This window comes from Misgurnus anguillicaudatus, chromosome 7, assembly GCF_027580225.2.
Source record: "Misgurnus anguillicaudatus chromosome 7, ASM2758022v2, whole genome shotgun sequence".
Taxonomy (NCBI): Eukaryota; Metazoa; Chordata; class Actinopteri; order Cypriniformes; family Cobitidae; genus Misgurnus; species Misgurnus anguillicaudatus.
In genome coordinates this window covers 11,001,360-11,027,633 of record NC_073343.2, presented here as the reverse complement: position 1 = coordinate 11,027,633, position 26,274 = coordinate 11,001,360, and the positions used below count along the sequence as shown (strand labels likewise).

Sequence of the window (26,274 nt, the reverse complement as noted above, 5' to 3'; positions counted from 1 at the left end):
CAGCTAAATGGAAAAAAGGCGGTTGCATTCATACCAGCATCTCTTGCTCCTCCTTAAAGCAAAACTAACCACGTAATGTTGACTGCACCCAACCGATATTTTTACTTAAATAATAAACAAAATAATCCAAAAAAACGTTTTTGTATTTTCTTTAAAACATATTGTGATTCTAAGAAAAACGTTACTAAGAAAAACAACTTAAATGGATACCTCGGACACCATGCATTCCTTAAACCATTAAAAAGACATACGTTTTATCTAAAGTAAAGTTATTAATAATTATAAACGAATGTCTAATGCATACAGCAATTTTATACCTTTGAGATTACAATAGCAAACAACTGGTCAAATGAACACTTTAATGAAAGAGGCAGTGCTAGAACCATCCACTTCACGCAAACTGGAACTCATTGCTTTTGATAACCTTGATCTTTACGACTGACATTAGTGTGCACTCTAAAAGAATTGGTGCTAAATAGCAGAAGAAGCTTGTAATCATACGGTGAACCATTTTTAGTGCTGTATAGCGGTATGATCAAAAATCCATTTTACAAAATTAGTCATATACAGTACTGTGCAAAAGTTTTAGGCCACCATCACCAGCGTTGTTGTTTTAGCAAAAACAAAACAGTTTTCAAAACTAAATGTCTTAGTGGGACCTCTCTTGGCAGGAAACACATCTTGAGCTTTGTTTAGGAGACTGAAGTCCTAAAGTCATTCGATTAGAATTTCTAAATTAGGATTTAATTTCATTTAGGTTTAAGAGATCATGCAGCTGCCTGCTATTGCTCAAGTGGAAGGGGAGTTTACCCTAAATACTTGACACTTCAGCTTATACTTTTATACTGTTTTTAATACTACATACACATTTCCTGTATTTTCTGGTTTTATTCTAATAAAAGGACTGAGAATTTATTATATATGATGATCACTATACAATTGCAAAAACACCACATCTAATGGTAGCATGGTGGCCTAAGACTTTTGCACAGTATACGTTTTTGAGCTTTATGTATATATTGTTTTTGGAATATACAAATTTGCAGAAATTTACCAATCACTAATTAGCTAAATGCTCAGTTTTAAAAATACAATAAGTTAAAAGTGAACATGCACTAAAGATAACAACTGATTAAGTCTTGATAAACATAATTTTTTATAATCAGATATTTATTTTGTGGGCTATTAAAGATACATTATAGTATGCGTTGTATTTTGTATTTACGCATACAATACATTAAAAATAGGCATGTAAAATTAACATGAATATGCACAAACCAGACCGGTAAGTACCGGTTTATGAGATCTTTAGATATGGAGATTATAAATATGACCATGGAGTCTGTATTGAGGTGGTCTAGTCGCTCTTTACTTTCTTAGACTTGCACCTTAACCGTTGCATCTCTTTCTCGTCTCTCTGATCAAATGTGCGTAATATGAGCAAATGGTCCATTAAACTACATCGCTCCAGCTCCGCATGCGTCACTGATATAAGCGTAAGTTTTGTCTTAGCTTGCTCAAAGTTAAAAAAAACTTTACAACAATTACCAGCGTTATGTGCGGTAAGGGCTTTCTTTATTTGGCAGCAGAGCTCCTTGCGCCGGCTTCGAGAGACCTCTGTATGCGAGAGACGAAATTACGCTTTAATTTGTTATGAGTGGATTATTTCACGTTTCTCTGTCATACTCAGTCTAACATGCAGGAGTGTAGAGATGGTCATGTCCACTTATTTACATTACGCGGAACACAGGGAATAGAAAAATCTGTTACGTCTTACATTTTATTTTACCTTAATAGAATATACCGCCATACCGCCCAGCCCTAATAGCACCTATGAAAAACAATATGTAATATATAGCACTAAAATAGTTCCCCTATGATTACAAACCATTGAACCACTTTTAGTGCTATTTGGAACCATTTTTTTGGTGTATGTTAAGTGCAGGTTGTAGCTGTTTAAAAGTATATCTGTTATCTCATCTACTTAAAGCCCTCTGTTTACATACTAAGAGGTGTGAAATTCTAGGGTGTTATCAGAGCTTGAGCAGCACTCCATTTAGATATACACTAAACCACAAGAGATGCTGGAATGGCTACCTGTAGAGACGACAAATTAGCACAAGCAGCAAGAGCCATCAACAGCACAATATTTTTTTTACTAATACATCATTTGCTTTTATTTGTTTAATCTCTCTGTAAATGGCAACTTCTGAGCAAACAGATCTGAAAAGTGTTCTGTCACAGTGCAAGATATGCAGGTTTTGTATGACTATCAAAAGCATTTAAAAGCTTTCTGTTATCATAATTTTATTGACGCATCAAATCAGATTGTAATACATTTACACTGACGTTTATGCATTTGACAGATGCTTTATCCAAAAGTGTAATTGAAATAATTATTTTATGAGTATGTTTGTTCTCTGGAATCCTGTCGTGGCGTTGCAAGCACCATGCTCTACCAGTCGAGCTATAGGAAGACTATGCAGGACTATGATAAATCATGGCAATAAGATACCACTAAATTCTCTTGCCAAACTAGACTGAGAATTAACACTAGGCCAAAAGGCACAACCAAGAGTAGACAAGGAATTTGTCACAGCTTGGAGTAGAGGAAAATGAGGTTAGTTGAGTACAGAGGTGTTCTACTCCCTCAGTGTTGTAGTTATTTCCCTCCCATGGTGTGCCTTTGCATAATTTGCCCCTCCTCCCCCATTAGAGCGGACGCCTCGTCTCCCCGGGCCATGTGTTAGAACAAATTTGAGCAGTGTCATATTGCACGTATTTCAACAAGGCCAATGTGGTTCCCGCCCAATTTGCTTAATGAATTAAGCCGAGGAGAGTAATGGATGTGCTAACACTATTAGCAACCCTCCACACATCTGCATTGTGGATTCTAGGGTTTTCTTTTCTCCCCCCATAACCCTCCTATTTTCTCTCTCTTTCTCTACTCAGGTTTGCTTAAGGACAAATTGGTAATGAGTCTCCTCCCTACGGTAACTGTAAAAGTGTCTTCCCTTTGCTATCTCTTCATCTCTGCTAAGCGGCTAACAGCAGAACAATAGCATTTAAATGGTCATTTCCATTAGCTTAAATGAGCTGTTTTGGGTGTCGTTAGCGTGTTTTAGCATGCTAAAGATGGGCTGGGGAAGGAGGCCGCGCACTGATAAGGTTCAGGTAGTACGTTAGAGGAATGTGTAGCCTAGAGAGGGCCATACAAAGGGAAATGAACAACAACTGGGCTAGCATAGCAGGGCTGTTAGCAAGTGAATGCCTCTAATTACGGGCCAACCCCACGTCATTACACTTAATTGTAAAGTGTGTCTTAATCAGTTTCCATATGAAAAGGTCTATTAATTAAGTGCATGACTGAAATTCAATTATGTTGTCAGGAGACAATTTGTAAACCAAATAATGATCAATTATGCAAACAAAGTCGCGCACACACAAACTGTTTTCGTAACCCTTGCGCGTAAAGAGCTTCCGGATTAAAAAAAATGTGAATAAAATTATTAACTAATTAACATATTAAAAACGAGAACATTTTTGAATAATTATGAAGAAACTGAACTTAATAATAATGGTACAATGGACAATGCACTTGCTTGCAAAAAATAAAGAGTCTTTGTGATAATAGGAATCAATTTTGAATCCAGAGCATGCGATATTATTCATCCCTCCTTTACATTATTACAAAAAGACCATAAAAATAAAGACAGACACACACTTCAATGCCACCACAACAATACACTACTGAACTAAAAAAACCCAGCAGATGATTCAGGTCTTGGCTGGTGTTTTGGAGAGAGCGGCTCTGTGTTTCTCTGCGCTCATGGAGCCACAGTGGCATGGCACTAGCTGCGTTTGGCTGGGTCTTACTAGAATGGCAGTCAAAGAGAGGGAGAGATGAAAAGGCCTCAAGATGCTTCAATAAAGGAGAGATTATAATAAGCGCCATCATTGTGCCCCTTTTGAAAATGTTAATCAGGCATATCACTGCCTGCCTGCAATGCCACATGTAGCAGCATTTAACTTAACTTCACACCAACAATTTAGAGGACAGCAAGGCCACTGCAAAACGCATGGGGGGGAGATGGATGAAAGCGTAAAAGAGAAAACAAATGGGGATAGAGAGGGAGCTTGGCGTAATTTCCGTGCCGTTATAAAAATCTAAATTACATGTCTCTCAATGTATGCCCTATCTCCAGCAACAAACACACCCTCCCCCCCAAGACACTATCCACCCCGCGCGTTTTATCTTAAGATTCTCAGACAATGCCTGGAGGATCCCGTTCTCTAATCTTCCTTAAAATCCCCTTTCATCCAACTGTTAAAGAATGTTTGAAAGCCTGACACCAGACCGAAAAACCCTCTTCACATCTGGGAAAAGCTTTTGGGGGGGTGCTGGTTGGGGGTTTAAATGTAAAGTCAATGCATCTTAACTAATTAAATTGTTTTTGACCCTCAAACAATCATTAAATGTGCCTGATGTAAGGCCTAGACTAACCTAGAAAAAACAGATGAGTGAAAATGATACATTGCATTATCACTAACGTCTTAACGTGTAAATAAACCGAGGTAAAATAGTTAAAACAGGTTCGCAGAAATGGCGATCTGCATGTAACGGTCCGATGAGAATTAAAACTAGCGGGAGGAACAAAGGCCCGAAAAAGCCAGCAGCTGAAAATAGACCATTCTGATGTTAACCAGCTCTTGAAGTCGAGCACATAGTCCAGCACTAAACCTGAATAGACGGTCACCTTCCTGATCAACCGCCGGCCTTTGGTCGTGCCGATTAAAAGCCGTCCTTATGAGCCGAATTCCTGCGTTTGTCCCCAAGCTTACGTTCCGCCTCTCACCGCGCGCGCCTGGCAGGAAGGCTAAACGAGGTCTTTGGTCTTTAAAATTAGAGTGGACAAGGTACCGAACTAGCATGCAAATTCCAAGGAAGAGAAAGAATGGAACAGACAGAGAGAGAGAGAACAGCAGAGAGAGAAAAAGGCTTTACGATTAGGCAGATATTAACTGGTGAGTACCGATTGCAGAAGACATCACAAAACCAGTCTCGACTACAGAACCGGGGCGAGTATTATGCTCTAAACACTTTTCCTTCTCTTACTGCTGAAAGATTATACTGGTTATCCTATTAATGTTGCTGAAATGCCATTCTAGTGTCTTTAAGCTCTTGCATAGGAGGTCAAGAGGAGTACGCCACCGCTTACAAGCATGCTGTGGATGTAATCTTCCCAAAGTTACAATAATTAATGTTAAGCTTCTTTAGCAATACGTTTCTGAAAGAACTTGCCTGATAATATACTTAAAGCTGTGTTAGCTGCTAGCTGTTGTCTGAGCTTGGAGACCGATTCCCTATGCGACTCACGTAGCCAAGCTTAAATCTTTAGTCAAACTAAGGGGCTGGTTACAAGCATGTTGCCTTAGCCACACAAGCAATTCCATTTCGGTCTTCGCGGAACTGAGATCTATAAATGCAGACACTCAAGCAATTATTTCTGCATGGCCACCGCTGCCTTGGAATGTGGGCATGGAGAATTAATGTGGGAAAACTCAGGGAATAAAATGACAAACAAAAATGGTTGACGTTTTGAGCCTAAAAAGCTTGCGGGGACATGAAAATGACCTCGTCTGTATGACTGAAACAAACATCCCAGGCTTCTTCTAACACCACTGTGCGTGTGCGTTTTTTCAGCACGTGTGTGATGGCTTGTCTGTAAACTACATTAAGCTGATGATATCCGTCTTGTATGTATTTCTGTGACCGCGGCGGAGAAAGAGAGGAAGGATTAGCATGCAATAAAACCTGTGTCAATCTTATCAGACTCAAGTGCAATTTTTAAACATATGTTAATCTCACCTAAAACTCATTCTTCCCTCTGTGCTTTTTTAAAATCTCTTATCGAGAACTCTGTAGGTGTGTGGGTTTTAGCGCGCCTTTAAATGCCATTATTTTCATAATTGCGTTCATTGTTGCAGGTTATAAAGCAATTTGAAAATCATATGTGTGCATAAATGCATGTTGAGCAGATGTCAGGCAGATGCATTCACAGGGTTGCGGAACATCAAAAGCCGCCGAGATAACATTTATACACATTTCAATGCTACGCGCTGAAAAATGTCAATGCGGTTCGAAAAGGCATTGTGCCCTGGACAGAATGGCGAGTGTGTGAATCCCCCCATTTTTTCTTTTTTTGGGGGATTTCGCAATACATTCAAAATTGATATGTTTCGAAAATCTGGTTGACAATAACATATTTAGATGTAATTCTGGGGATGTGGCTAAACAATGGCTGAGCTGCTGGCGAGTGTGTGTGTGTAGGACACTGCTCCCTCTGGTGTGGGAATAACAAGTTCATTAGGCAGGGGCCACCACAGGCCCGGCTGTTCCCCCGAGCGCTCAGCGTTCCGTTCATGGCCTTCTAGCCCATCAGCGGCTGCATCATTAGGGCTCTGCCATAATTAAGAGCTGTTAGAAAGTGAATTCTCTAACTGCAGATTAGAAAATTAAACTATTTACTGATTACATATTAATAGAAGACAACAATGGCATTCGCCATAAGCTTGGAAGGCAACCAAGGAATACATCTGTGTACTTAATTACCATAAACAATGGTTGCATGGAAATAGAGTTTTATATGCATTCCCTTCTGTAATACGCCTGATATCAGAAGACACTTGACAATTCGTGTTCAATTATCTCCATTCTTTAATGTGCTGTGAACTGCACACAGTAAATAAATTAACCAGCCCAATTACTGTGAATTCATCTGGGAAACAAACGCAAAAAACCAGCAGACTAAGGCAGAACGTATAATGAGAGGGGGAAGGGGGTATCAGGAGTAGTTTTTAAATGTTTATTACTATAAATATATGCTGTATGAAGAGCTCAGATGCAAAACCCTCTAAGTGTGTCTGACATGTTTTCTTGTAAATTAGCATTTTTATCAGACTCTTAATAGATTCTGCCAACAGTTTTGTATTCCTGAATGTCCTGAGGCCACGATTAAGCAGATTTAAAGCGAACATATTTGATGAACGTGTAATACATGCCAACAGCATTCGGTTAAAATCATTATCTCATTTTTGACGGAGGTGGCGTTTGGCGGCTTTTGCATCTGAGCTCCTCGTATGCAGTACACACACAGTATATTAGGTCATTTTTAAATTTTTTATATATATAGTGTACTATAATTGTGTAATGTGTGTAGCAGCTATAGTCGACAGCACATGTAGTCTTGTGAACTTGACAACATTGAGAATGGTCATCCGTTTCCTGAAATGCATGCACTAGATTAGCCAGGTAAGCACATTAAGGTGAGACTTGTACATGGGGTTTGGTGTGTAACAGGGTCTCTTATTTCTCTCTGAGTGTGTAAATCTTACTGAAACGTTTGCTTCGGTTCTCCTCCTGCTAGGTTATTCAAGCCCTATATCATTTACAGCAAAAAAAACTTCAAATGGACATAATGGCTTTGACTTCAACAGGGTCCAGGTGAGTGTGAAGTGAGGGAGAGATGGATGGAAGGTTGGGTAAACACAAAACTGATAGTCTTGATATCGTGTCAATGTGACGAAGAAGCATAAAAATTCAACTGTCTATTTTTCCCTCCTTTTTCACCCCCGACTTCCCAAAGCCGCCCTTGTGAGAAATGATTGTTTCCTATCAGCATCCGGATGGCAGGAAGCTATTCTCCAATTTCACTTATTGAGGTGCCATTGCCATTCTTGCTATAAACGGAGCTCCATGCTTTAACAAAGCCCCAGCGGCCTTTTTTTCTGCCTATACACACCTGAAAGATCGCTCTAAAACCTTTCATATGTGTATATGTGAGAAGAAGAAGAGAGAGCGATAGAGCGGGAGAGAGAGAGCGCGTGTATCTATTAATATGTGTCTTTCATTATTTCAACATTTCCTTTTCGGTCCAGCCCCCAAACACCACCCCTCCCTTTTTTTCTCTTCCTCGCCTCTTCACCCTTTACCCCTCTGTCGTATCCCCCTTTCTCCTGCCCTCCCTCCCGCTCTCTCTCTCTTCTACAGCGTATCATTGAAGGCCAGATATGGGGTTCTGTTGCGCATGGCTGCACGGTACTGTTCAATAGTGGCTGGCTGGCGGACGCTATCAGCACTAGTTATCAGCTCCCATGAAGGCTCTCTTATCACGGCGGCCCAGAGAGCCTTCCTGCATTCTCAACGCCCCTTTTCATATCCCCGCTGCCGCCCCAACATCCCAGCTTCAAAGATTCACACTTCCCAAACTCCATAAGAGTTTGTGAACGCTCAATTTGCCAAAACTGTTTACAGTGTAATTGGGCGGCGTACCTGTGTCCATGAGATAGCGCAGACGCTTCTCCACGCGCGAGGCTCGTGTGTCGATCTGCCTCTGCTCGCTCTCCAGCGCCGCCAGTTCTCCCACCACGTACTGACTGGTGTCTTTGAACGCTTTCTGCTGGCCGAGAACAAACGAGAGGAGGGGGTGATGAGAGAGGGAAACTAAAGCATCACGCTTTGCGTTCATAGACATTTTGTCATTTATATGCAGGGGTACAGTGGTCAAAATAACTGGTGAGTATTGCTTTAATTAAGCCAATTTCTCTAATTTTTGTTCTGCTTATTGTGTTTACTGCTGTCCATTTTAAATGAATTTAAAAATGATTTCTAATGAACCTCAAAGTAATATAAAATTCTATAAGCATATTGAATTCATTGATTCAACAATTTAACTAATAAATAAATAAATAATAATAATAATAATAATAATAATAATAGAAAATAATTAAAATAAAAAATAATAATTTGCTTTATAACGCCATGACAATTTCTATGGCTGTTCATGGCAAGTCTCTGGTTTAATTATAACAAATTAAAAACTACATTTGTTTAAGATTCATTTTGTTAAAACCTGCAAAACTACATGGTTTTTCAAAAATATTAATGGAATAAAACAAGCTCCTCACAGGGGTAGAAGTACTACAATCCAAAGTATGGATTGTATTAAAAGTAAAATATGTTTAATTAAAAACATTTAACGTAATTAAATAAAGGCAATCTACTAAGGCTACCAATGAACAGTGCATCCTGAAAAAAAAATCATTCAAGATAATTGTGCATTACTACAGATATAATCCACAGCACATTACAGCTATTGCATAAAAACGTTTGACCACTATGATTTAGTACCTTCAAACAAAGGGTTGTGTTGACACACCAAAATAAACAAACACTCACTTAACTCACTAACTGACCTCTAATAATACAGAATCCGGTATTACACCAGTCTGGACTGACACTATAAGAGAGACTAAATTGAAATATATTGGAGAGGTGGGTGACAGCCTAAGGGCCTATCAGTAGGGATCTAACAGATTCACACACATGCTCAAATTTACTCTCATCTACACATTTGTCAACACAATCCCTTTCCATCACACACGTGGCCTCTGGCTCATGGGAGAGAATGAAGTGAGGGATGAGACAGTGATTAAGGAGAAACGGAGTAATTAAACTGCATGCTTATTTCCAAGTGCGTGATAGTGAAACCCCCTCGTTTTCCACTCGCTTATCAATTTCTCCTTCATCTTTTCCAATTCTATTCTGACTATTCTCAGGAAAGGAAGCAGGGAGAAAAAGGAGTGCCAATTTAAATTCACAACCTATAGATTGCTGGAAAAAATATATACATACAGTATATATTAGTGCTGATGCACCTTATTTTATAATGGGAAATGGAAAAAACTTTTTTCCCCAAGACAGCACTTTTTCTGCCTGAGTCCTTCTGTCCATCAAACTCCACCTTCCTCCTCCTTGTTGCTCTATCAAATACTTCTCCCACAAATCAATTTTACACATGATCAGCCCCCTCCCTTTGCCCTCGCCTCTCTGCCATAATTAAGTGTTGAAATTTCCATATATATTATATTAATGCAAACATCATTCGCTGAGTAATTCAGCTTGAGCTGGGTAATGGGCAAGTTCAACACCCATTAACCCCTACACAGAGAGGGGCAGAGTTGGTCTCAACTGACCCTCTCTCTCTTTATCTATCTCACTTCTCCCAGGGTGCATTTCTCTTTGCTTTGACTCAATATGCATGGTCCTGTAATAATTAGTTTCAGTAGCTCAATCCTGTATCTCTGCATGGGGAATGAGGGAACAGAGTTAGAGAAAAAAGACGCAGGGAGTTAAAAAAAATGTCTTATTGAAAATCTGATATTTAAATTATTATTTAAACCTGGAAATAACAATTTCAGGATAAAAATGTATTAAAAAAGTATTATGGTCTAAAGTGAATATAGGAAATATTTTTAGATCATTAATAATAAAAAATTATGACAATGTTATAGGTGACAAAATTTTTAAACATGATTAAATGATAAAACTAGTTATTCAGATAGAAAGAACTTGAAAAATCCTTTAAAATGACACCAAGACCATGTCTATGGGTTTAAGAATAACAAAAAACTGGCTATTTGAAACTCGAAAATCACCTTATTTTGTCCCATTGTTGTCCATTTTGTGGGTGGTAAAACAACCCTTGTGCTTCGTTCAAATTCATTGAAATTTTGTTCACTTGAAGTTTAGCAATTTAACTAAATGTAAGTTACAATTTCAAGAATGTTTTTACTCCGCACGTCGCTTGAGGTAATCCAAAGTTTCGTCGAGAGGAACCAAATTGACAGCCATGACAGCCGAGATTGTCACGTACCTACAGGCCCGGATTGGCCATAGGGAGAACCGGGAGGATTCCCGGTGGGCCGGTCTGTTTTTTTTTGCCACGAGGGCCGGTGTTGTCATGCCACCGGGATGACGCGTATTTGCGGGTGAGAGATGTCCCCGCCGCTTTATGCACAAGTTGATTGTGTCCCGAGTCCCGACCACTTATTGGAAGAATTCTTGCATTAGGGTTCATTGACATCTAAAACGCATGGGAAACGCAGGACGTGCCGCTGTCTTCTGGTGTTCAAAGCGCTTACTTGAACACGAGTTTTGTTTCAGACGCGTCTATATTGATTGCGCTTGCCGGCCGCGCGTCTATTATATTTTAAATAAACTTGAGCGCGTCTTTTGAGTGCGCTTGCCGGCCGCGCGTCTATATTTTAAATAAACTTGAGCGCGTCTTTTGAGTGCGCTTGCCGGCCGCGCGTCTATTATATTTTAAATAAACTTGAGCGCGTCTTAATACAAACGGGCTGGCCTCTAAACGTATTTTTTTATCCAAGTCATAGATGAATTCTCTATGAATAGTCATTATTCATCGTTTATTGCAAGAGGAACAAAAATCTATTTGATGCAAAACTCATTAGTTTCAAAAGTATATCCATGATGTTTTCTTTTTTTTAACACAATGTAGGCCTACGTTATTTAGCAATAGACATGATCTAAGTACTAAAAAAAAAGATACAGATTATTTCCATTTGTTTCCAATGCATAGGCCTACTTGATAAATCTTGCTTGTGTATTGTATATCAGGGGTTTCCAAACGTTATCAACCCAACAGTTAATCTCAAGACTCACCATTTTTTAGAAATAGAAATATAGAGGAAAATACAAACACATTTGTTTCCTTTAGTTTTTGAATAAGTTTACTTTAGTAATATTATGGTCTTATGGTAGGGCTGCATAATTATGGCAAAAATTATAATTGTTTACTGCATTTGCACGGAATATGAAATTATATATTTGAAAAATACAGTGAATTGCAAGGCTGCAGAGAACAGTGCACTACTGCAGACTTATACTACTGAGGGTTTAAAGATATTATTTTAATAGTCAGTCGTGAACTAAAGTGGGCCGGTCTAAGGCATGAAACTCCAGGGCTGAAAATGAGTCCCACTCCGGCCCTGCGTACCTACATGTTAGCTTTGTTGTACAAAAGGTCAAATTTTCACTCAATTTCTTTTGCAGGTAATATCATTTGTAAGGGGAAAATTGAATTAGAAATTTTGGAGCAGTAAGTATACATTTAAATCAAAATTATGGGCATGCTTGGCTGAATTTACCTCATCCTAAAGATCTTTTGATATCAAGGCTTGTATGCTTGATTTTGGTTTAGTGCATGGATAATTACATAAATGTGGACAAAACTTCTGCTTCCATATGAGTTACCTTACACTACTAACTTTTTTGATTTTGACTGATGATACGTATAAATAAGTGAGAGAATAGAGAAAGAGAACTGAGTGCGTGATTCTCCAAAATTAGACTTATGAGGTGTCATGCAACATTCTGAAAAAAAAAAGTAAATGCAAATTAAGTCTATCAAAATAAGAAGCATACCGTTACAAACATCTGTTCATGTACTATTTTGCACAGGATTTCAAATTACATCATACAAACCAATTTTGTTGTTTTTTTCCACATTTAAGGGGAAAATTTTCATTACCGCAATGTGTCCATGACTGGATTTGGGTTCTTTGACATGGAAATATATAATTAAAAAATCTAAAAAAATAAAGAGCTTCAGTGCATGTTATACAATAAACATTTACAGCAAAGAAACATGTGGTATTTCGTGATCATAAATGTAGAAACAATAATAAGTGATATAAATGTGTCCAAGAAAATTTTTCTCATCCTCCGCAACAATTTTCAACATTTAAAAAAAAATTTTGTTAGAAGGGACATAATTGACTGTGACACTGAAGATGGCTAACAGGTAAGCAGTTCTTATTTTTTCTCACCAGATAAAAGTTGAAATTTTGTTTGCCATAGTACCTAGACAACTTTTTAGTTCTCATTACCGAAACATGAGTTTGTAATCATGTTGTGGGAATGATAATTTTTGATGATGATAATCTAAAAAAATGTAAACAATTCTATATAGAAATAGTTTTTAAAACCTCTAAAAATAATTGTTATAGTAAGTTCAGACCTTAATCTTATATGTGCAAAAAACTGGCTTCAAGGGCTTTGTAAAAAAATCTGATGCTGGACACTTTTTAAGTCTGGATTTTGTGAGAATCACCCGAGTACTGAAAATTAGAAAAGAGAGAGAATTGCGTACAATGGAGGGAGTCGGTGTAAATTAAGTTAAACTAAAACAGTTTGAAACATTTTTGTGTGAAAATGTTAGCCCTATTTTTTTCAAATCTTACAATTATCAAGAAACAGCATTCTACTGTAATTTGACCAGCCTCTTCATCATTAGGGATTCACATCAATGTTAAAAACTGTCTGGCCCTCAGACAGATTTAAATGACTACATGTGTATAACTACGGCCCTGTATCACGCCCAGCATCAGAACGAGCAGCGCTGAGAATTTAAATATGCATTAAGTACTTCATCTTCAGTTGGCTTTCGTCCTTCCGTTTCTGTCAAAGCCCCTCTCTCCTCGACTGTCCGCTTTAGATCCTCAGGTACTGATCTCTGCCTTTTAACCTCTGAGAGAAAAAAGACAGAGAAAAAGGGAGAAAAGAGAGATGTCAAAGGTTGATAAAGTTCGCTCTTACCTGGGCACCAGGACAAAATGGCTGATGAATAGGAAGACAGCTTTTTATTAGAAGAACCCCATTTAAATACATTAGGCAGACCTTAAAACCAATCAGTCAGATCTGATATGTGCATTAAAGCAATCACAAGGCATATATAAATACCTCATACAGCTGTTATCAAACTGTTAATACTCTTGAAGGCCTTTAAGAGACACTTCATTGCTATCTTTAGATTAAGCCTAATTGGAAGACCTGCTTGTAATATGAAAACAAACCCAGGTGTTAAAGGCTTGACCATCTTCATGCATAAAACATATTAACGTATTTAACAGTCTTTTGGAAAACTTCTGATTTGTCTAATGCAAAATTCTGCAGTGAGATATTTTTAACAAAGACTACTAAACTTTAAAATGGACTGTTTCTGGCTACCAATCTGACACTCATGTGTCTCACAGCATTCAATGGTCTAACATTGCAAATTATAAAGTAACAATTTTATGTCCATTTAACTACTTACTTGGCAAGTAGTGAGGTAATAATAATGTGATCAACAAGGTAACATTTGAGGAGGGGACATCAGTGAATAAAGGATCCCTTACCCGGCTTGGTCTCTACATATTGGCTGAACGATTTGAGTTGCGTTTTCCTGACAGCTGACTCCTTGTGGAAAACGACGGGACTGCGCAGACGTTCTGTAGCCCTGCGAAGGCGCTCTGCGTTCAGGTCATCTACATTATTCTATAAACACATCCAAAAAGGAATTGGGAGGGGTGCAGAAAAAGAAAGTAGAGTTAACATAAAGTAGAGCAAAGTCATTTGAATAAAAGTTGCTTCGGATGCTAGTTGACATTAAAAGGAAAGAACAAATTAGACACACATGGCCAAGAAATGTTTAACGATGGAGTGCAATGCCTGAGGAACGCTTGAAGAAAGGTTCTGCAGCATTTGGTACATCTCTGAATCCCACATTAACTCACAAGCACAAAGAAAATAAGGCAATTAAGTCTACTTTCAACAAAACCTGAGCCAGAAAATGTATTCAGATTATGCAAATTAAAAGCACTATTGTCTTGGAAGCGAACACGTGTTAGCGGCTTCTCGTCGCAGCTTCCAATCACCACAATATTGAAATGTGTTATTATGTGCTGGGCCCAATAAGCCAAGCAGACTGGAAAGCGAAACGACAGCGTTCAGAATAACATCTGCAATGTTAATAATAATAGGAAACGTCTAATAAAGTTCGCAATTAACGAACACGTTCCACTGCTTGAGACTGAGTGGGAGAAACATTGTTAACGCAAACGCTAGGTCACTGGTCTGTGTACGGGTACCAAACAGCTAATAAAGACAAGCATTCACAACCGTGCACACACACACACACACACACACACACACACACACACACACACACACACACACACACACACACACACACACACACGCAGATACAGCTTCTGGCCTGTTTATTCCTAAATTATAACTCTTGAAAACAAAGCTGCAATTAGGATGTCCCTAGTGAAGACCAAATTTAACCCGACCTCCCTTTGCTTTAATAATAAGAGTTAAGTCTGTTTATCCAACTGATTCCCTATATTTATTCAGGGGAAAAACAGTTGTCAATGTCCTAATTGGCAGCTTTTCTTGAGCTATCATGGCAGATTTTAACTTTAACTAGAATATAGCCAGTTGTAGGTTAAGTCACCTGAAAAATGTACATTACATTTATGCATGCAGCAGAAGCTTTTATGCAAAGCGAATAGGCTTTATGCCCAGCTGTACTACTTCCTGAACTTCAGCCAGCTCTTTGTTTCCTGTCTGCCATTATTGGACAAACTGATTAATCCAGGTGTGCCTGACCTCAGTAGTCACAACAACAATAATCAGACACACCTGGATTAATCAGTTTGTCCAATAATGGCAAACAGGAAACAAGGAGCTGGCTGAAGATCAGGAAGTAGTGTAGCTGGGCATAAAGCCTATTACAGTGCATTGCAAGGTATGCATTTTTTTTAGTATGCCTGTTACCCAAGTTCGAACTCACGACTAGGGCTGCGCAAAAATATCGATACAGCTTACTATCGTGATACTTTTTCCATGATAGTGTATCAATACTTCAATCTCTACTATCGATATTTTAACATTTTAATAATCCCTCTGTGCGTAAATGGTAAATGGACTGCATTTATATAGCGCTTTCAACAGACCTATGGCCATCCAAAGCGCTTTACAAGTTGCCTCACATTCACCCATTCACTCACACATTCATACACCGACGGCGTCATAATCCCTCTGTGCGTCAAACGACCTCATTTTATATCCTGTTATATAAGGCCAATGTCTCAGAAGTTAGCGGGAATGAAAAAATGGCAGAAAATTTAAAAACACCTGCAGCTTTCGTGTGGACACACTTTGGCTTTAAAAAAAAGTTTTAAAAATCTGCTCTTTTTTACATTTTTGATAAAAAAAGAAAATGCATTGCAATGTATCGTAACATGCACCGCATCGCAGCGTATCGTATCGTGAGGCCCTTGCCAATACCCAGCCCTACTCATGCCCTTTGACATTTAAACACTATCACTATAATCTGTCTTCCGACCAATGGCGGATGGTGGGAAAGTTCAGGAAAATTATTGTGAAAGTGTCACTATTTTTGCAATTCCGTCTGGTGATGTAAATAGCATATACGTCACCTGCAAACTTTAGAAATTCCTTTTGGTCAGCTGACATTCTTCAAAAATAGTTACTGTAAGCCACATGTTGGCAATTTCACAAAAAACACCCCAAATCCAAGTACTGCACTCATCACACAAAACCAAAGCTGTGAGCGTTTATGTGTTAAAATGGCACATTCAACAGCCTGGATTCTCTAGAGACAGAACAACTAAGCCCTTTAACCCGTCTGATTCCTCTCATGTTAAAGTCCAAAGAAAACAAACAGGATTCAAACATAAAGCCTTGCTAGAATCTCCCGCTCCCGGAGGACCCGAGGCCTCCAACCCCTGCTAACACCCCCTTCCTTAAAACACCTGCCCCCCACGGCCCCTCGGTACCCCTGGCTGGAACAGATATCAGGGCTATCCCCGCATCGAGATCGGAGCTTTTGAATCTGTTATCTTCCCCATCATTATTGTGGTGGTGGGTATTATTTTGGCATGCGTGTGTGTTTTTGGGATGCGTGACTAATGTTGCGGTCTGCTGCTCATTGCAGGCGGTTATCGTGCGCCACCACGGCAGCAGGCTCACAGTGCATAGAGACAATTGCTAATGAGACACAACTGAGAAGACTGGGTGTGTGCTTGGGGGAAACGGCTCTGTCCTGGACCATTCTACCCTGGCCTTAAGGAATTGTGGGTAGAAGAATACTCCAGGGAGGGAAGCGGTTGATTTCATTTATTTTAAGTGTTAAAAACACGGTACTAGGCAGGCTAGTGCTAAATGCAGACTGGGTTTGTTCAGCCCTAAAAACAGAGGGAATGTGATCTTAATTTCATTTGTTTTAAAAAATGTAAAGGCGGAATAAAATAAGAAGAAAAGATCAGCCATTCAACTAGGTCGCAATGAGTACACTAGAGTGGAAAAGACAGAAAAAGCGAACTGGTCTTTCTTTAAAGCCCCACTATCCACTGGGGCTTAGAGAGTAGCAGCCGTGTTCGTAACCCTTCTGATCCTCCCCTGGGCTGTTGTACAGGTCTGCAGCAGGTGCTGGACTGTTTGCTAGAGACACATTGTCACTAAAAGCTTTATCCAGCCCTATTCCTGATGGATCTGTTGAAAGCGGAGGTGTTAGGATTTCAATGCGTCAATAATGGCGGTACTATGATGGGTTAATACTCAATTTGTACTCAATTCTTAACACTGCTGTTAATTCTCACATAAATCCCTAAATATTTAAAAAATACTGATTATCATCTTTACGGTATAATGACTGTATCTGACAAGTGATTGATTGACAGTTTGCATTATTCCTTTACTCCACCCAGGGAGAATAACAGAATAAGGAACAAGACTTATAAAAAAGATCTAGGATGAAAAGCACCATTTTGGGGCTATAAAATAATCAGTTATTAATATTTTTCCAAACCTCCTAACAATCTACTTTTTTGCAATCTACCTAAACACCTGCTGCAGGTCTCTGAATAAGCCGCTAACCCAAACTAACACAGCACTAACCATTGTACTTCAAAGTTCCAGCTAACATCAACTCTCAGGAAATACCCTCTGTCAGCAGAGAGAGAAAGAGAAAAGAGGTGGTGTGAGGGTAGTCCAGTACACTGTAGACTACTGTGGTCTCTAAACAAACATACCCTGTAGTCACCACCTGGGGGCTCTAAATACAACAGCGAGATAACAGGTCATCTAACACACAGACGTGCACACACGCTCGCTCGCACGCAAACACACACAAACACAAGTCATACACCAATTATAGACAGGTATGCATGTTCTTACATACACACACAGATCCCTGGTATTTAACACACACAAAAAATCAATCTAGCGCATGTCAATGTTGTGAGCCGCACGCTGCTGTCGATACGTCTAAAGCTGTCTGGTCTTTTCTCTCTGTCAGAAAAGGTCAAGTTTGATATGACATAGTTCTGGGATAGACGTCTAATGCCTGTTGATGTGTTCTGGCTTAACATAAAAACACATGGTCTATAATAAACCTGAAACAGTAGATCAAACAAAACCAATCTGTCCTCTTCTATGATATTCTGGTCGCTAGTCTTGGGTCTTGCCTTGAAGCAAATCTGTGAGATGTCACACTAACTGCTTAGAAAAGTAACTTCAAACTTGTATATGTATAATTTGTGTATGTATAATTGTATAATTTTACTGCACAGTAAATTGCCTTGGATTAAAGGTGCAGTGTGTAATTTTTATAAGGATCTCTTGACAGAAATGCAAAATAATATACAAAACTATATTATCAGGAGTGTATAAAGACCTTTTTATAATGAACCGTTATGTTTTTATTACCTTAGAATGAGACGTTTTTATCTACATACACAGAGGATCCCCTTACGTGGAAGTCGCCTTTTGTGATGCCATGTTTCTTCAGAAGCCCTTAACGGACAAACCTTTTTACTAAGTTGTCTCCGACAATGACATGTTTTTCCGGTGGCGGCTACCGAAGCTTCTCTATGCGTTTCAAAAGCAAGGGGTGAGCAGTGGACTGAGCCGTTGGTTGCAATTTATAACCTCACCACTAGATGCTGCTATAATTTACACACTGCACCTTTAAAGTGTCTGCCAAATGCATTAAAAGAAGTGTAAAGTAAATGTACTAAAGATGGTAAGAGCAGCTGGCTCTATATTTGGATACCTGCAGGCTGCCCGAATCAGGGCTCAGGGGTGAGGTACTAGATGCTGTCAATGATGAGGAAGAGGAAGATGTGGAAGGAGAGCTGCCACCCTGTGGCCGAAACTCTGTGAGTTTCTTGAGCTTTAGGTCCACATGCCTGCTGTTCATCACACCTACAGGGAGAGAGAGAGAGAGAGAGAGAGAGAGAGAGAGGGTCAGAATATCAAGAAAAGAGAAAGTGTTATATGCAGTAGACCACTCATCTCCAAAACAGATAAGCAGAGGGATATGGCAATGTTTGCCCTTAAGCAAACTGGCCTTCTCAACCCATATACACACTTTGCTTGAGAGATAGCTGGAGTGGCACACCGACAACAGCAAACATAACCATCCAACCAATAGAAAACCATCTCCAAGTTGCCAGGAACCATCATAAACTAAAAAATAGTATACTTTGAAAGTACTGCAAGATGCTTTGGATAAATTAATCTTTAATTTAGCTGAATATCTGACCTTGCCCTTTCCCCTATCTCTCCCTCTTAATTTCAATTTATGTGTGCGTTATGACATAAACTGCACATTTGTATTGTCAAAGCATTTGCAGCTTGGCTACGTACAAATGGTGCAAATAATAAGTAAAAAAAGTATACATTGCAAAAATAAAAGTGAAATGATAAGTTATAGAAGTAAAAATACAAAGAACTAAAAGCTAAACAATGTTAAATAACAGAATAAAGAAGTAATATGCATTAAAGGAGCAGTGAATCAAGGAATCAATTTTAACTTGATATTCTGTTATAGAGAGAACTGAAAACATCCTCTTTACTGAAATATAACAGTTTTTGGCACCATGCCATTAAAACAGTCGATTCAGGAATGTGCTGAAATATGACGTCAGATTAGAATTTAAAGCTCCCGTTCTGTCTGTGATTTTGAAGCTTTGATTGTGTTTATAGTGGGGAATATAACATGTGATCATGTTTCACATGTAAAAAAACGCGGTATTTTTCACACAATTTACTTATCTGTATAGCACTGTTTTCACTGTCCTCAAAACAGGCTGATGTCTTCCTTGTTAGGTGAAGTCCCTCCTTCAGAAATACGTATCGAGTTCTGATTGTGTAGTTTGTTTAGTGTGCTGTGATTTGATAGCAGCTTAGCTTAGCAGAGCCGTTTGAGCCAAAGCTGGTGACTGACGTATTCCTGTGGGCGGAGTTTAGTCAACGAACTGTTTTACTGACGTCATTAAAGCAGAAAATAGAGGGCTGTAGTCCAAACCGGCCATTTGTTGTAGGCTTTTAAAGAGGAATTCTATTGAAGAAAATATATCGCCTGGCAGTGAACTTTGAGCTTCATCATTTTACAGGTATTATTTATGCTATTATAGCAACATTACATATTAACTAGGGTTTAAAAAATGGTATCAGGAAGAACGTGACCTTTAAACACCTCCTCCATACAACAACCACTTTTCTAGCCCCGCCCACAGCTCCGCGTGACACACGTGTGGGCCAGGGGCAGAGCAAACTATGCAGTGAATTAGTAAACGTCTTTAAAGATTGCCAAATGTAACCAAAATGACTTTTAAATACATTTTTCTTGAGAGACTTTTATTTTGACGCGGTGATCTGTTATGAGTATACCCATGGAAACGGAGTGTTTCGGTTGTGGAAAAATCATCTGAGAAGAACACAGACGCTGGATAACCTTAACTCAGAGGCTCGGAACATAACATTAGGAATGCGTGGTTAAAGTTTGTTTTTAAAGAAGTTCCAGCTCGCGTGAGGAGTGTTTTTTTACTATGTGTACCGCGGATTCATTTGTAAAGAAGCCACAACGATAACGTTAACGAAATATACAAAGTTAGTGATAAGGAAGGACTTACCAGTCGCAATTTAGATTCTGATACCCGCTTACTGTGTTGTATACGGTAATTTAGTCACGTCGAGTTTAAAGTTTTGTTTCTACTTTACTATATGTATTGTAATTTATGTGTATCATCTTTAGCACCCAGAATCTTTTGTGGCTCAAAGATATATGTGTTCGGCTGCTATTTTTACACATTAATGTTTTTAGAACATTTTCCCACATGTAATGATGGGGAATGAAGCTATCCAATCATAGCAGTGAGCGTTTACGTCCAGGTCTTCAATGTGGCCCGCCCCTTCAAACGAACCATTTCTCCAGAGAGCACCTAATCCATGTTACAAAATAGCTTATTACTTATTGCTTTTGATGTTTTTGAATGTAAAAACCACGCGAACATCATAAGTAGACCTCAGACAACAGTATAAAACAATAAAATCGACAGATTCATTGCCCCTTTAAGTCTACATATAATCGAGACATTAAGTCGGCTCTCTCTGTCTCTCTCTCTCTGACAACTGGGCTGGAGATGAAAGTGAGGTGAAGAAGCTTTCATGTGGGTACTGTTCTCCGTGTTTCCCAGAATGCCTCTCTCTCTCTTTCTCTCAGAAAACACCATAGGAGTCATTTATCAGGCCTTGGCACAACTTGGATGAAGGTGCAGGTGTATGTGTGACTGACCAACAACAACAATTCCACCCTAACTAAATTAAAGTGTGTTTTAGAAATGTTGACTTCTAACAGTCAGAGAATGCTTAAATAGTAACACACTCCAACTTCAAAATACCCAAATTCATAGTTTCAAGACCTTCAGTCTCAAGAGTTAATGACAAGCACAGTGTATAAGCCTATAAGCAATATCTATAAACACATCCAACTGTGCCGCCATGCAGAGAGAAAAGCTGTCCTACTGTGTTTGTGAAAAAATAAGACCTAATTTTCAAAACAACAGACATTAAACACAAACCAAACACAATGAAACAAACAATGTAGATAAGACACATCAGAAGACAAAGGAGGAAGAGAGCAAGTGAAGCTTCTTTTGGTACTCTTTCAGAAACATCTCATATCACCGTCTTAACATGACAGGAAAGGAAATGATTAGTAAGTTTTACGTCTTTTCAGGAGATACGCTTTTTGAGTTTTTTTAATTAAACTAACTAAGAACATAACACAGTGAAGCAAAACAAAAACCTTTCAAAAGTGTTAACAAACCCCCCCCCCAAAAAAAAACTAAACAAAAAACAACTTTAAAAACAAATAAGCTTGTTTACATTTTGAATTAAAAAAATCTGCCAATTCTAAAAGGTTATAGAAACAGGAAGATGATATTAGAGACAGAAGAATGCATACAACATGGGTCACAAACACACACAAACCCCATTCACACAGACCTTTGGTCCCAGAAAATACCCGTAAAATTGCCAGACAAGCTTATGTGTGAACGCAAACACGTCCCGTAAAACTTCTTGAATTGTTGCCGGAAAGAGGACCTAGTAAGATACACGGAAACCCTCTGTGTGAGCAAGAAGCCGAAACAATGCAGTATTGGCCGTGTTGTAGTGAGGACGCGCGTTATGGTTCAGCTTTTTAAAATGAGAGATTTACATGCATATCAACATTCACGACGGAAATGTCGCAAAGCAGTTATCAGGAAATGATAAATGAGATGTATAAACAATGATGCGCGTGCAGTAGTGAGGACACGTGTGTCATGGCAATATGAAGTTGGTACAACACTTTAAAATGAGGGATTTACAACATTCACGACGATAAATGTCAGCAAACTGGACTCAAGCAGATATCAGGTAAGTTAGCTCGTCACTTACTGCGCTGAAGCGGAGATCATTCAGCAGCATAAAAGAATATCGCGTCACGTGCTCATTTGAGCTTAAATAAACAAAAATGCCCGTGTGTCATCCCAACAAGATATATCGTTCAGCTCGTCAAAACGGGGGTTTTAAAGGCATATTAACAATCACAATGAGAAATGTCTGAAAAGTGGATTAAAGCAGAGATCAGGGAGCTCGTCAAATATCCACTCTGAAGCTGAGATCATTCACTAGCATAGAACGGTGCGTCACGCACTCCTTTATAGTCTTATCATAAACAAAAATGCACGCGAGTGGTTTCTGGAGAGAGAAATAATAAATAATATGCAAACTTCTGACGCGGTGTAGAAGATGGAGGACTTTAAACAGGTCACGTGTCTTTCCGGGACCTTGCAGATGCCGGCAAATCATTGGCAGTGTGAATGAACAAAAAAATCAAACGATCTAAGATGTATTTTCCGTGTATTTTCCGGAATGGCTGTGTGAAAAGGGCACAAAAGCAAAGGTCATGCAGAGTTGTGTTACCCAAGGAGGCCAGGTCACTGGCAGAGTTAGTAAAATCATCCTCCATTAGACATGAAGATAAGAGATCCTCATCTTGGTTAGTATTAGTGACATCATCAGCGACAGATGCTGCAGCCTCTTTTTCACTCCTGCCCTCCTCATCCTCACCTTCCACACCTACCCCATCCACCACATCTGCAAGCAAACAATAAGCAGGCCGAAAAACAAAGGTGGAAAGAAGAGAGAGAAGGGTTAGTGAAGCGTTAAGTGTTAGTAGTATTGCAGCGGAAAATAATTTGTTAGTAAAGAGTTAGAGGATGCATTCGTTCAGATGCATTGATGTTCATACAGTATTTTCTGAAAGGTGAAGTGTGAAATATCTTTGCTATAAGCACTATAAAAACGATGTGGCAAAATAATGATCGTTTTTAAACAGTCAGATGAATGTCTAGCCGTGGCACCAAGTTTTAACCTTATGTCGCCGCGTCACGCTGCGCAGTCAAACGCCACAGTGTTTTGAGGGCATCAACCTACAGTTCATAGCATATTAGCCAGGGCGAGAAGAAATTAACATCAACATCAAAACAAAAATTTAACAAAAGTTTCTTGATTTCAAGTTTGACCTAAAGCAATAAGGCAGATGGGCTGAGATTGTCTGGCATAGGGCTGATTCTGTGTGTGTGTGTGTGTGTGTGTTGCACGGCAGATATGGCATTGACGGCAAAATCTCCTCCAGAGTTCCTCTTCCGCATCCGCAGATCTGAATCCCACAGAGCCCTCGACAATACACAATTCAGACACATCGATCTTATTCAGTTATATGGTAACCAGAGCAGAGCCACCCTCAGACACAGAACAACCTCAACATAAATAAGAGACAAAACAAATAGGAAAAGACTACATGACTTCCCCAGAGAAATGCTCTTAATCAGAAAGAGGCAGCATCAGAAAGCATATGAAAGTGACAGTATTCATATTTCCTTTCCTTTATCCTTCTTTTTAATTTACTTTCCATGATACAGTGAAACACACACACACACACACACACACACACACACACACACACACACAGGCAGTGCTAAGCTAATTAACAGAATGCATGGTGCTGGAGTTGCTGAAAGTTTTGCTTGTGAATGTTTCGCTCTACTCAGCCTGAGCTCCCTCAGAATTACAGCTGAGTGTTTATGAGTGTGAGTGTGTGTCGGAATTGGTGGGATTATGCGTTCTGCACGACAGGCCTTGTGCATCAAGCCTATAGCATTTTCCTCAGACCTGATTTTTAATGAGTTCTACAATTAGCAGAGTTCAACAGCCCGAAAGGCCAAATGTAAACCTCGCCACGTTTCTTTCCTCTGTTCATTTCCTCCTTCCTCTCTTGCTGATTCTGTTGACCCGCTTTACCTGCTCAGCCTGTACACGTGTGTCCACCTCTGTGGGCCATGAGAGGTGTTTTGTGGCATTTCTGAGCCACGGTAAACCAGTAGAAAGGCGTGATTGCAGAGGAGGGAACACTATTAAGCGGACGGGGAGAGGATGAAGAGAAAATGGAGGGCGTCAAAGAGACAGAGATGAAAGAGATAAAAGGAACTGGAATATTGTGTCTCCCCTTGAGCTGGGAAATGGTACACACGGACATGAGCCGGCACAGAATTAGGCACAGCGGCTAGCCCGCCATGTTAACACCTCTCTTATTCTGCACGTGTTAAACAACACCTAGTCGCGCTGCTAACAGCCCTCTCCGTGCACACACTTTTAATTATACGCAGCGGCTAGCCACAACGCGAACACCCCTCAGCGTAAACACATTTAATAACACGCTGTAGCCGCCCTGCTATGCTAATGCCCCACTGTTTCCTTGCAGTACACCCAGTGGATAATGCTACGCTAACGGGCAGTCTCATTGTCCTGTAATGTGAACTAAAAGGAGAAATGGTGGCTGATGATAACGCGGGACGCAGTGGGGCGGCAGGGAAGAAGAAGATGCGGTCTACGGGTTTCCTCCGTAGGCAATGAGCCGCTGATTACCCAGAATGTTTTTTATAATGATGGTAATGATTGGAGCCAAGTGGACTGGTGTTTTCTGCAGAACAGGGTGCCATTGGCTGGCGTCAGATGCGCTGAGTTTTCCTGTTGTATTGCCGAAAGATTATGTGGAAAGTGAATGCCTGAACGATTGGAAGTGCAGCCCTTTGTGAACACCTAAAATTTGAGTTTAACATGTGTGTTATGTTTTTAATGTGATGCTCCTTTGGCCTTGAAAGCAGCCGTGTTGGTTGCTATTATGGTTTGAGCAACAAAAACATACTTTGCCACACATACGGGCTGAAAGCCACTAATGGACACACAAACTAATCTTAATGTACACATGACACACACACTGATAATTTAACAACACTTTAAACATCCCAGAAGCCAAACACAAGCATTCAGCTCAGGTTCTGCTGGGAATGCTCTTAGTCTGCAGTGAGCCAGTAATAATAAAAAACATTAACAGAAAACATGTCAGATCAGAAAAACAGGGAAAAGTTTACCCAACTGACCCTTTCTTTATCAAACAAAAAAGTAAAGTGACCACAAAACATACACAAAGCAGCCATATAAAATTGGTTGAATCGATCTTGAATTTTCTGAGGGCTTCCCACAAGTCTACTTTTATAAAACTTCAATGGTGCATGTTTGGTGATTTTTTAGCATTTAACAAAACTTCTTTGCATAGAATAAACTTGCGTAAAGATTATTCAAAATATCTAGCTGTGGCAAAAGGAAATGAATGCGCTTGAGGCTGAAAAAATTACTGAATAAATAATGACAGAATCGTAATTTTTTCTATAATGCCCAGAAACCTATTTGGTATTTCAGCATGCAGATTCGTACGTGCGCACGCATGCTTATAAGAAAGTGTGTATGCCTTCACCCGTGTGTTTATGCACTGTGAGTGTACTGTATGTGTGCGTTTGGTCTATAAAAGCCCCCCTGTACTCACCTCCAGCTGTCTTTGACCTTCCTTTTAAGTTGCTCCCAGCTGCACTACAGGCAGTAGAGGTGGAGTCAGTGTAGAGAGGCAGTTCAGCCATCTTTACCCCAGATCGCGCCTCCGCTATCAGCTGCCTGGCTCTTTCTCGCAGCTGCCTGCGCCGTTCCTCATCACGCTCCTGACAGACACACAAACAGGAGGGGGGGTGGGGGTTATTGAGCGGATGCCATCTCAAGTAATTGACAGAAATGCCATTTTCACTCCTCTCTCTTATCAGATCTGAGTGATAGCAGCTTTTTTACTAGCCTGGATGGAGGGTCCGAGGCAGGCCCTTAGAGTGAGAGATTCACTG

At 39.6% G+C, this 26,274-nt stretch overlaps 1 protein-coding gene across 6 annotated transcripts in view; it reads right to left on the bottom strand.

Moving 5' to 3' along the window:
- ehbp1 (EH domain binding protein 1) overlaps positions 1–26,274 on the bottom strand; it is a 206,769-nt gene that overhangs the window by 23,325 nt on the left and 157,170 nt on the right. For 2 of the 6 annotated variants that reach the window (XM_055172481.2, XM_073869420.1), the window contains 6 exons: positions 25,932–26,100; positions 22,970–23,143; positions 18,768–18,919; positions 14,041–14,179; positions 13,290–13,390; positions 8,333–8,459 (listed from right to left, as the gene is read on the bottom strand). In XM_055172481.2, the coding sequence (XP_055028456.2) occupies positions 8,333–8,459; positions 13,290–13,390; positions 14,041–14,179; positions 18,768–18,919; positions 22,970–23,143; positions 25,932–26,100 (862 nt within the window). The remainder of the gene's footprint in view (positions 1–8,332; positions 8,460–13,289; positions 13,391–14,040; positions 14,180–18,767; positions 18,920–22,969; positions 23,144–25,931; positions 26,101–26,274) is intronic. The other 4 variants (XM_073869421.1, XM_073869422.1, XM_073869419.1 and 1 more) reach the window with 3 other exon arrangements.